General features: G+C 34.9%; 1 protein-coding gene across 1 annotated transcript; it reads left to right on the top strand.

The window, feature by feature from the left end:
- Positions 1-3,381: 3,381 nt before the first annotated feature.
- Positions 3,382-10,099, top strand: LOC135691365 (proteasome subunit alpha type-7-B). The gene is made up of 6 exons (XM_065209206.2): positions 3,382-3,590; positions 6,444-6,570; positions 8,040-8,164; positions 8,314-8,556; positions 9,564-9,626; positions 9,807-10,099. The coding sequence occupies exons 1-6, from the start codon at positions 3,489-3,491 to the stop codon at positions 9,918-9,920; spliced, it is 774 nt and encodes a 257-aa protein (XP_065065278.1). The 5' UTR covers positions 3,382-3,488; the 3' UTR covers positions 9,921-10,099.
- Positions 10,100-12,395: the final 2,296 nt, after the last annotated feature.

The following is a 12,395-nucleotide window of genomic DNA, read 5'->3' as shown; positions in this document are numbered from 1 at the left end:
ATTTATTTCAAAATTTATTTTTCTATATCTGCAAACTATGAATAATTTCCAAGTCCACTGAATAACAGTTCTGCATGACATTTTTAGTAGCATTGTTCATTAACTGATAAAATCGCCTCTCTTTTGTTAACACGAGAGAAATTGTTTCAATTCAAAATACAACCAATGAGTCATTATTAGTAAAAAGAAAGTTCTTTCTTATCGATGCCATAAATATTTTAGATGCATTTCTTGCCAATCTTGGAATGCCATATCTCAAAATTTTCAGGGGCAAAAGGTCCGGGACCCGTTCTCCGATGGGGCCAGAAATAAATTTACAAGATCTATTAATAATGCAAAAAGCTACTATTTCAGCTACTTATATCGAATCAACGCCTGTAAGTTTATCGCGACAATTGTCCACATGTTCTTGATTCATGTAAAATGCTTTCGCACGTTCTTTTAAAAATCCTTAAAAAACTTTTTCAACAATTGTACCTAAAAAAGGCGTCTCCCTTGTTCTCCGGGAAACTGAAGGGCATAGCCACAGAAAATTTTCTTAAGGGGGGTCCAGTTTTGTGAATCACCCCTGAGCCCGAGCTGCCTCTTGCATGTTACAAACGTACATTGCGCTTGGACACTGACAATTGTCGCGAAATGTATGTTCATTCATTCAAAATGCTAAATTTTAATCTAAGCATTGTCAGTTGTTTTATATCTAGGATATTGAATACTCCAAACAAGGATTTTTTTAACAGTCTTATCAAAATAAATAATGTTCGCTTGAACTCCACAATTGTCCCAGAATTTCTGACACCTCCATCGAGCATATTACATTCATGAAGAACATTTGTGAAGTATGTATTTGAAAAGCCCTTTTTTACTGAAGGGCATGTCATAGACACGTGTGCCTCTAAGATCATACAGAGGCGTTCTTTCAGTAGGCAATTCTGCAAAAAGATAGGAAAAAGTACCTCAATGCATATTTCATGTGGACATGTTGCTTTACTTGTGCCATGCTTTTGATAGCTTGTGGTGATTTTTCTTTCAAGATAGGTAAGTTTTTTTTCTCTCTTTGCAATTAGATATTCTGGTAGTCTATCTTCTTCAAATAGTTCGCGAATGTAATTTTTCCATCTTTCTAATATTTTTCTTTTTCCGTAATAGCAATGCCTTCCTTTGCTTCAATGCAGTTGATCAAGGAACAAGTTCTGTAGTTTCTAGTGGCTTCTTTAATTTTGATTTGCATTAGTTAAGCGTTTTTTTTTCTAGTTCTTCAATTTCCTGGCATTGGTTGTTGAGCATATGCTCTTTTGCTCCTTGGCAAACATTTCTAATCTCCCTGCCTGATTTCTTATATGCCGAGACGTTGTTCTTTACTTGCCTTCTTATCCACGGCTGGTTTTGACGTTTTGGCACCACTTTTAAAGTCGTTTCAAACATTTTGATCATATATTCAGTGCATTGATTTTTATTTGTTATTCCTATTTTCGCTTTTACCTCTTCGCAAAATTTTTCTTTAAGTTCTTTTTCTTTTTCTAGGGCTTTTAGGTCTAGCTATAAAGAATAACTTTTTTGTTGTTTTTATCTTTGAAGTTTCACTTGTGAAGGTGCAGAATATTTTCCTTAATAATGACTACAATGCCTGCCAAATGTCTGGAAACACTAGCGTCAGTTTTCAACGGCAGAATCAGCCAGCCTCCTCCCCCTTTGAACAATATTGATTTACTACAGAACAGGGAAAGAGATTGGGGAGAACGTTTTTTCCTGTGACTTGTATAGTATTTGTCTATGCTATCAACATTGTTTTGAGGGAAGGGGGTGCGAAAAAAACGCAAAGCAAATTGCTTGGCTTTCTTTTGGCAGGCATAGCTTTATCCGAGAAACATCATCTACAGCAACCTAGTCATGCATTTTGGAGTGTCAAGGAATGGGCCTAACTTATCTAGGGTTTATTATACAAACATTTTAGCTTTCATTAGACTGAAAAATTGATGCTATGTCCACCATAAATGTACCCAAGGTGCTGGAAATAAAATATGCTCAATGTTTTAGAACCCTTCAAAACTCAGGACCTTGATTATGATAACACTTGCCTCTTCCGCTGCTAGCTTTGTACTAAAGAAATACAACTGTTTCGTAAACAAATGTTTTTGCACTTTTGTACGCGTGAAACTTTTCACCATTCTTTTGGCTCGCGTGTTACGTCATGTGCCCTCATACGTTCTGTAGATTCTATCCCTGCATTTATACTTTTGAACTTGCTTTGCAGTCAATACCTATCCCGATGATAACCGAATAAAATATAAGCAGCATATGGGAATCTTTCTCGCATCTTAAATCCCTTCCCATTTCTTGGGCTCTGGTACCCAGGGTAAATATCCTGTATCTGCCCAATTCTAATAGCAATCCAAGTGCTAAACATACAATTTTTAATGGGGTTTTTTCACTAAAAATCTCATTTTGGTAAAAAGCGAGTCGCGAAAGGAATTTTCGTGGGAATTAGATGTTGAGTGCGTAAAAGTGATATTGCTTAAATTTTGTGAAAAAATTGGCAAACAATACAATTCTTTCGATAGCTTGAAAAGTTGAGCTTTTTTGGCTTTTTCCGACAAAAGGAAAAACTGACGAATTTCGCGATAACGATAAACCCTGAAAATTTTCCAAAGATTCTGAGAGCTAGATTTTGCAATTCTTTGGCTTCTCTCTACTATTTTCAAATGCTGTAAAACCTAAAAAGCACAAATTACTTTGGAATTAAAAAGTATTTGGAATAAAAATCATTTGTTATTGCCTTGTTTTAAACTTAGACCCCGTTTACACAAGCATATCAAAGCCAATAAGTACATTACGTCCTTAATAAATATAAGCATAAAAACCTAAACAGCATTAGTAAATTTTTTATTTTGTAAAGTATGGCTGTTGTTACACTAATTTATGAGGGTTAGCCCCTAAACAAAAAGTTGTATCTTGGCCTTTGGTCAAAGATGGTCCAGTGAAGGTACCCAATAGGCCCACTGAATCCCGGATTCCTGCTACGTTTTAAGCCCGTTCCCGACCATCAATTCCGGAATCCCCGTGTTATCGATTCCTGGGTCACGCGCGCAAAAATTAACCAATTCCCGTCCCAATTCCAATGAAATGTTAAATAAAATGAGTCGACCATGAAAAGAATTGATAAAATTAGAAAAAATTGAAAGAATGAATAAAATTTACTAAAATTATGATGATTCCTTGTCTCCGAAAAACATAATGGGTTTACCCCCACATAGAAATATGGTTTACCCTCACGAGCTACATAGTTCCCGTTTTTCCCGCTGTTTTCAGTGTTTCCTTCTTCCTCGGATTGTGCTATGCTAGCCTCTTTCCGAAATTTACAACTCTAATTGAGACGATTTCATAAAGTCCGTGAGTCTGCATTTCTGGCCTAGAGAGAGCATTGTGCAGAACATTGACACAAAAGCACAGAAAATTCGCAAATACTGTCAGCACTAAACTTTAATTTGAAAATGTCTTCAAATTATGACGGAGCAATAACGGTATTTTCCCCAGATGGTCATCTCTTTCAGGTCGAGTATGCTCAAGAAGCTGTGAAGAAAGGGACTACTGCGGTAATATTTTTGTAAATGTGTAGTTTATTGCCAAATCGTTATTTTGAGCACCGATCCTTTGATTGTCAGTTCAGTTTCTTTTGAAAAATCCATCTAGATAAAAAGATCTTGTAAACTAACAAGCATTCAATTATTTTGGCCTACGTAAGATTCAAAATTCAATCTTATACATTTTGAGCAAGACAGAAAACCTTGACTGAAAAGTCAGGCACTTTTTGACAAGATTTATAGGCTGTACCAGACGACAGGACCACCGACAGATAGGATAGCAGGAGCAAGTACCCGGGGGTCTGGGCTAATTTTTGGGGCTGTTATAATGGAATCTATGTAAATTTTCATATTATGGAATCTGTATTTGTTGTCAAACAACTGCCCTACCCAGACTGCAAAGTTTGGGTATGCGCGAGGAACGCTTTGCACTCTGGGGCCCTACATGCCAGACTGCAAAGTATTTTTCTGTGCAGGGAACACCAGAGCAATAATTTTGATAACAATCAGCAAAGAGCAATAATTGAGATTTGATGAGCATTAGTTTTTTTAATAACTTGAAAGCGCCTGTGCAAATCAGCGATCACGTTTCTGTCCAAATTATCGCATTGCTTTTCATTTTTAATTTGCTTTTGCGAGTAGTAGATGTTCTAGCGTTTCTTATAGAATCGATAACATGAAAAAAGGAAACAAAGTTAAATGTTCGATTTAAAGCCATGCGTTTTGATGAAGCAATATGTGAAACTGAACATAACAGTAGTGATACTGACACTGATAAAAGCTCATCGAATGATGGCAACTTACATATCTAGAAAAATCTGAACAATTTTGCGACTTTGTTTTATTATATTTCTATATTTATATTAACAGTGTTTGTTGCATGTTTTGCTATTTTATATTATGGTGCTTTCTGGTATCACTGTTGAATTTCATATTTAACATTCTTCAGAAGCTTTCAATATGAAGCTCTCGATCTCCTAAAGCTCTCGAAGGATGCTCTCAAGAAAATTTACTTAGAGGTGCGAGAGTTTCTAAGGGGCTCTTTTTATGGAGCACCTTCATTTTACTTAGAGCAAGGCCTGTTAAATGGTGGAATATTTACAGGGAACATGACGAAATAAACATGCATTGTGTGTGGAATCTGCAGCAGAATCTAAAAAATAAGCAGATGGAATGAATGATAAAAATTATTGCACAAACTCATTCTCTGTGAAGGCAAACTTTACAGTCAGGCCTACATGCACTGGTTGCCCCTGGGCCTGGCCTCACTTTGGGAGTCCCTGCTAGATGCTTTCCAACTTCCTCAGCTGTGTGAACAATTCTTTTATTTACTAAGAAAAATAACTCAAACCAGTTTGACTTCAATAGAGTTAAGTGTGATGTCATAGAAATATTTGATTTTAGAATTTTTGAAGTTGGATCCCATAACCTGAAAGAGCAGCATCATGAAAATTAGACTCTCTGCAACCAATTTTTCTTGCATTTCCAGAAAGCGACTTTCTAGACCAATCCTCTAATGGCCTCTCTGCTTTCTGGGCCTTTTTGTGTTTTTGGCATTGCAACAAAGATTTTGACATTCTTCATTTCCCTGTTAAATTTTAGTATAACTAAAATGTAGAAACGAAATTGGAATTGTTTTTCATGATGCCATTTCTCAGGCCTTGCTCTAAGCAAAATGAAGGTGCTCCATAAAAAGAGCCTCTTAGAAACTCTAGGCGCTCCATTTCGAACCTTTAAATAAAGTATCCTTGAGAGCATCCTTCAAGAGCTTTGGAAGATCGAGAGCTTCATATCGAAAGCTTTGGAAGAGTGTTAAATAAGAAATTCAATGGTGATACCAAAAAGCACCATAATATGAAATAACAAAACATGCAGCAAACACTATGTTAATACAAATATAGAAATATAGGAAAACGCATGGCTTTAAGTCGAACATCAACTTTGTTTCCCTTTTTATGCTATCCATTCTATAAGACACACTAGAACATCTACTACTCGCGAAAGCAAATGCAAACTGAAAAGCAATGCGATAATTTGGACGGAAATGTGATCTCTGATTTGCAATGGTGGTTTTAAATAATTAAGAAAAAAAGAAAATAATACTTCAACAGATAATTAACGCTTGCTCGAAAATCAAATAAATCTGACGGAGAATACGATTGATGGCCTGTGTCCTTGATGGTTATTAGAGGGTTATTAGATTAAAAATGATATCAAAAACCCAACGTTGAATTTGTTGAATTTTTTTCTCAAGGGGTAATCTTACGCAAATCATAATATTGCGGTCTATTGGGAAGATTGTTTATGCTTGATCAAGTTTATTAGACAAAGGCCAAAAAATTAATTTGCTCCGTGGTAATATTGTTTTTACGTTTTGAGGCGCTCTATAAATCGCTCTCCAAGGCTTCTTTTGGGTGCGCTCTAGGCGCGCGCGCTCGATCGAGCGCCTTTCCGGGCAAGGCCTGATTTCTAAAATCCTGCCACGACAACAAGATTTGTTCAAATAATGTTAGAAAAATAGTTTCAGAGCCGCCATTTTCATATACTTTTTTCATGTAAGTGTATATACATATATGTGTATAAAAGAATCAATGAATGTCTTTGCATATTTCCTCAATGATTAAGGGTATTTCTGAATATAGATTATAGTAATTAGTTTTGATAAAGTTTCAGTTTTAGTTTAGCTATTATTCTTTGTTTATTGATAAATTTTAGCCGTTTTGATCCTTGATGTTGATATATAATATATGCTTGTAAAGAAGTATGTATAGGCTGTCATTGTTGTTTGGTTCATTTTCTGAAGTCTGTTTGTGTAGCCTATTTCATTACTATTAGCATTTATCAGTGATTTTGAATTTTGTGCAGGTTGGTGTCAGAGGTAAAGAGATAGTTGTACTTGGAGTTGAAAGAAAATCAGTGGCAAAACTTCAAGAGCCTAGAACTGTCCGAAAAATCTGTGTTCTAGATGACCATGTCTTCTTAGCATTTGCAGGTACCGTTTTGCAACAATGGTTTTAAAGTATTATGGTGATGCTTTGCAGTTTTAATTAAAAATGCTATTTCTGCAATCTTTCAACTATTTTGATTCGCAGAGAGCTGTAACATAATTGGAGGAAGCACTTCAAATTTAAAACTGAAAAAAATTGACATTGATTAAGCTGAAAATGAATTATCATTTTGATTTGTGAAATTAGAGGGCACTAAAAGTGGTGTGGGATAGCCAGGCCTTTCCTAGAGATGCAGGCTATAGCTCGTGCCCATGCAATCCCCAAGCAAAATAAATTTGCAAAGGCTTTTTTCCACCGCACAGTTTTTCAAACCAACATTCTCATTTAAGCCACGCAGTTTAGCTTCCCAATGTTTGTACTACTTACCCCTGAATATCAGGGTGTTAGAAAATAAAGAGAAAGAGGTCTTACACATCTACGTGTTTATCAAATGGCCTTATATAAATAGGAGATTTCCGCTTCCTTTTATAGCCAATGTTAACAAACTATTGCATTATCTGCTAAAACTTGCAATAGAAAATAAATTGCACGAAAAGAATAACATATAGCGTGATTAATGCTTCAAATAATTAAAGTGAGAAATGTTACACCATGCTGTCAAATAGGAAACAACAAAACAAAACGGAACTTTTCAAAGGCACACATTGAATCTGTTTAATCTGGAAGGATCTAAAAATTCAGTCTTCAAATTTCATTTTAGCTCAGTGATTCTCTTAACAGGGAATTAGAAAGTATTTTCATTGAAGCTAATTTCATAAGGGTCTTTTTTCAAAAACAGACTGTTTCGATAAGTTATAAGAAGTAAAGTTTTCACAAAGTTTAAGTCAATTGGGTAAATAGTTTTCAACTTGCATTTTAAATTGCAGATAGTTCATTATGAGCAAATGTTTTGAAGCAAATGTCATAGTCCTGAGTACACTTTAGATTAAGGAAAATAGGGGAGTATATGATTTAGCATGGCAGAACAAAAAATGAAGTGTGTTGTCAATCTTATTGGTCAGAGAATGGAAAAGCTTCAATATTTATGCTTTTAGCTTCTTCTTTCAGAAACCCCTTAAAGCTCCAGATCTTTGAGAATCAATCACGATTTACTGTTTTGAAGAAAATACCAAACCTTTGTAAAGTAGCAAGTCACCAAAAATTTGAAAGTTGAAAGAACTTTTTGCACACTCATTTCAAGTAACAGGTTTCAATAAACCTTTGATAAATATAATAGTCAAAATTTCAAAATGAATATTCAAGTTAAAAACTATTGATTGGTGCTCATTTTTTCCGCTAAAACAATGCAATATTATCATCTGTTTGCATTTTAAAAATTATCCGTTTTCGTTGTTAGCACTTTATATTCGCATTTTGTATCTGTTTTCCATTTGATCCATTTTCAAAATGTTTTTGCAAATGTACCTATTTTGGCAATTTAACAATAAGAATGCATATGGTTTCTAATTTTTAGGTCTGACAGCTGATGCACGTATTTTGGTGAATGCTGCCAGGGTTGAATGCCAAAGTCATAAACTAAGTGTGGAGGATCCTGTGTCTTTGGAATACATTACCAGATTCATTGCCAGTAAAAAACAAGTATGTGGGACTGTTTATTCATACAAATAGGGCACACCATTTGTTAAACTTGCAAACTCTCATTTTTGTGAGTGTATTTTCTGGATTTTGACGCCATTGTGGTTGCTTAAACTTTGTCTACCTAATATTGTTTTCTTGCCTCTTTGTAGTTATATACCCAGAGTAATGGCAGACGGCCATTTGGAATCTCAATGTTGATAGTTGGCTTCGACTATGACGGCAAGGCACACCTTTATCAAACTGATCCATCAGGAACATACCATGAGTGGAAAGCAAATGCCATAGGTAGAAGCTCAAAAACTGTTCAAGAATTTCTACAGAAAAACTATACTGATGAACTCATTGAATCTGACGATGAGACCATAAAGCTGGCATTAAGGGCATTGTTAGAAGTGAGTACTTCAACTTTTTTATTATATTCTGCTTTTGCTTAACATTCAAAGAAAATTGTGTGTGAAAATAAGCAAATCTTCATTATTATAGTATAATTATTTGCCTTTCTGGAGTCCATCTTTGTTTGTAGTTTACAGTAAGTTGGGCTAAAAATGATACATTTTTGCTGTTCATGCTTGCCTGCTCATCAGATAGGCTACAATGTTTAGTAGACGACAGACTACAGACAGACTACAACTACATGTTTGTAGTTTATAAAGAAATAAGATATGTTTGTGCTCAATATTATACTTTACCACAGGCCCAAGTTTAAGTAACAGGGTTATGATAAGAATTTTTTTGAAATATGCTCTCTGGAAATTGCATTGAAATAAATTTGGGGCTCGTAACATCATGGTTGAAAAGATTTCAGCTTTCTTGCTTCCTTTTTCAAGAAGCAAAACCAAGCAGACCACTAGCAGCTGATTAGAAAACCTCTAATCTTTTGAATGGATTATGACATGTGGTGATAAAGCTTAATATAGGATTTGAAAAAATCTCACCGAAAGGGGTTACTAAATATGAAGCAGTAGTTTGTCATTTGGTCAGGCTTTAGTGGCAGATTAACACCAGCCGCTTTCTTTATTTGCCCATCAACCCTCAAAAAGGTTGTTATTTTCAAAACACAAGGAGTATGGCCTTAAGTAAATATGGGATTGTTTCAAAAGGCATTGATTCATGTTTCCCATAAGTGGTAAAAGCTTGTCTGAAAGAAGTATTCTTGACTTGCAATCATTTATTCTATTTGATACAGTATTTACTCTAACAATTGCTGAGCCACAAAAGCCTCTCCCTCTATTAAATGCCTCCTTTAATCAATGCTACAGCAAATTGCTCAAAAGTATATTTTTAGCTGGGGGCATTTTTTAGGGAAAAAATGGCTCTCATTTATGCACCCTTCAGTTTGAAATTTTTGAACTTTTTCAGAGATTGATGTTTTTAACAATACTCTCTATTGACCTAATAGGTTGTTCAGTCTGGAAGTAAAAATGTAGAAATGGCGGTGATGAAGCGTGGGGAGGGAATGAAGGTATGTATTCACCTCTTTTATTTTGCTATTAATACCATTTTTCAAACTCTGCCTGGCTTTTTTTAATCCAGCTATAAAATTTCTTGCCTTCATCTTTCTGGGACTCTTTTCTACGACAGGGATTAATGTTTTTAGCAACCTGATTTGGGTGTCAGTAATCAACCGGATTTTTTCTCCTAGCTTTTGGAAAACGAGGAAATTGATCGATATGTAGCAGAAATAGAAAAGGAAAAAGAAGAGGAAGCCGAAAGAAAGAAACAGAAAAAGGCCGCAAAGGCTGCTGGGATGTCTTAGACAATGTTTCCATCTAGTCCTTAAAGAACGAAATCTTTATCCCTTTAGATCCAACAGGACGGGGGTCGTTTTCTGACTTCTCTTTCCCGTCCTGTTTTTGTTTAATGAAGCGTTTTACTTATGACGTATTTTATCATAGAATCCGTTATAAATTTCAAGATTAAAAGTATTGAAAACAATTTTGCCTATTTCTTGTTCTTATTTACCTGTTGTTAAGATCAATTGTAAATAAAGAGTATTTTGTTTTGCGCTTGGTATAATTTCAAGACGCTTTTTTCTGACAACCACATAACTTTCGGTTTTAGCACATAATGCGACAACTTGTTAGGAATAAGCCACGTTTCTGGCCGGTTCAGGGATCATTAATTCTGCTTATCATTTAAGCAGTATAATCTAAAAAGAACATAATGTTTAAATTTTTTTCATAAACATCAGCATTTTCATTTTGTTTTAAAATCGGGTTATATCGATGCATATGATAACGAGGACTGGTTCTAGTTGAGATCCTCGCTATTATCCACATTAAAAAACTTCCAAAAAGCTTGAACTTACAATAACGTTTTCTTTCGTTTACCTGAGTTAGAACCAATTGGATCTTTAATGCATATCCAAGATTAGAATAACAATCTAAGGTGTAGCTTCAATTTTGACTCAAATATCTGCAATATTTTTACTACTTTCAATATTAAATTACAATTTATTAATGAATTAAGAAAGGGGAAAGAGAAAACAAAGACGTTAAAAATGTTAATGGAACCATTTGTCATAATGCCAGGGAAAACCAGTTGATTTGAAGCTGTGTGATAAACGTTTGACTTTATTTCGTATTTTCCTTCTCCCTTATTTCTCTCAATAGATTCTCTATTTCGATTCTGTCTCTCTTCATAGATTTTCCTTAAATAATTCAAATTTCTTTTACTTATCCATGGCAGAAATTAATCTATTTATCTGCCACTTTTCTTTCCTCCTTTTGGTAACAACATTGTCTGGTTTCCTTTCCCTTCTCTCACATGGCCAGTTACCAGTTCTCGCTATTTTTACATTATCACAGGATAAGCGGCCTTAAGCTGGATTTCCAATAAGCAAAGTTCTACACGTACCGAAACGGATCGTACAGCCGCGCATGCGTGTTTCTAGTGCATATGCACACAAACAAAGTTGAATTGGATCCAATTTTGTACGTACTACGCCGTATCAAGCCATAAAACAACCAATTAACTTCTGTATTTCTGGGCATTGATAATGAAATCAAGATGGCGGCTAAAGTTCTGTCTAAGAAACGTGTTCTCAGATATCTCAGAATAACACAAAGTATTTCACGAGAACAATTCCCTTTGCAAGTAGAACTTAAAACTGATGTGGAGTCATCCTGAAGAATCCAAAGAAGTACTTTTGGTCGTGCAAAAGCATATCTTGCACAAGAAGATAAAGCTCTCTTTTAGATTTTCGATCTGATTATAGTTTTCTTACCCAGAACCTTCTCTTCTTGGTAAAACGATTTTTTTAACAATAATAAAAGAATAATTTTTCCGCTAAATACAGCCGCCATCTATCATTCAATTCATGTGTCCAAAATTTTGTAATGGAAATTGCACCGAAATTCAAACATATCTATATACGCGTATTTTGATACGATACGTGAACAAGGTTTTTCTATTGGAGATTCAGCTTTAGGCTTGACCCGGAATACGTTTATCATTCCCGGAATGCGTTTAAAACATCCGGGTAAAGCTGTTTACTCTTCTTCGAAATTCGAACATTCTTAGATTTTCATATCTTACGCTTCGATATCTTCCGGGGAGTAAATATCTTCCGGGGAGTAAATATCTTCCGGAATCTGCCATCAATACAAAATTAAAGTTGCATGTTGCATAAAATGAAAAAGATAATACAACACAACATAGTATAATTAGCATGATAAAATATAATATGATATAATATATAACATAATTCAGTATACTATAAGATGATATAATATTATTCAATATCTACATGTTGAAGTGAGAGTCACCACCTAACATCTGGTTCGTCAACCCAAAGATGTAACTTTTGTACATGACTTTAGGAACATCCAAAAAATGATTACAGCACTAGCAACAACCAACTCAAAAGCGCGGTTTAGTCTAATCGTTAAATGAAATAATTTTTTGCATCGGGAAAGTTTCATATATTTGATCAAATTTTTTTTATATATTAGGGCTAGCATGGAAGCAGTTGGTATGAAAGAATTAATGTTTTATCGATTTAAGAACAGAAATATAACATTCTGGACATCCTGGACATCCTGTTTACAACTGTTTAACAATGACAATATGTCACCCAAAATCCTTATTCCCTCCCCTCTCCCAATCTTTTAGTATCCCTTTAGGAACTCTGTCCTCCTTGCACCGTTCCTATAACTTATTATGCAATATCTAATAGGGGTCAGACTTTCTTCCATTAATTTGAGTGTTACGTTTCAAGTCTCTGATTAGC

Source organism: Rhopilema esculentum, chromosome 4 (genome assembly GCF_057945365.1).
Source record: "Rhopilema esculentum isolate cy_ngs chromosome 4, ASM5794536v1, whole genome shotgun sequence".
Lineage (NCBI taxonomy): Eukaryota > Metazoa > Cnidaria > Scyphozoa > Rhizostomeae > Rhizostomatidae > Rhopilema > Rhopilema esculentum.
This window is presented reverse-complemented; position numbering and strand designations above follow the sequence as displayed.

Bases quoted from the DNA above. Each gene is read 5' to 3' on its own strand.
- LOC135691365 (XM_065209206.2), top strand. From the start codon at position 3,489: ATGTCTTCAAATTATGACGGAGCAATAACGGTATTTTCCCCAGATGGT. The intron at 6,571-8,039 runs GTACCGTTTTGC...TCTAATTTTTAG, and splicing joins TGTCTTCTTAGCATTTGCAG to GTCTGACAGCTGATGCACGT. The intron at 9,627-9,806 runs GTATGTATTCAC...TTTTTCTCCTAG, and splicing joins AGCGTGGGGAGGGAATGAAG to CTTTTGGAAAACGAGGAAAT.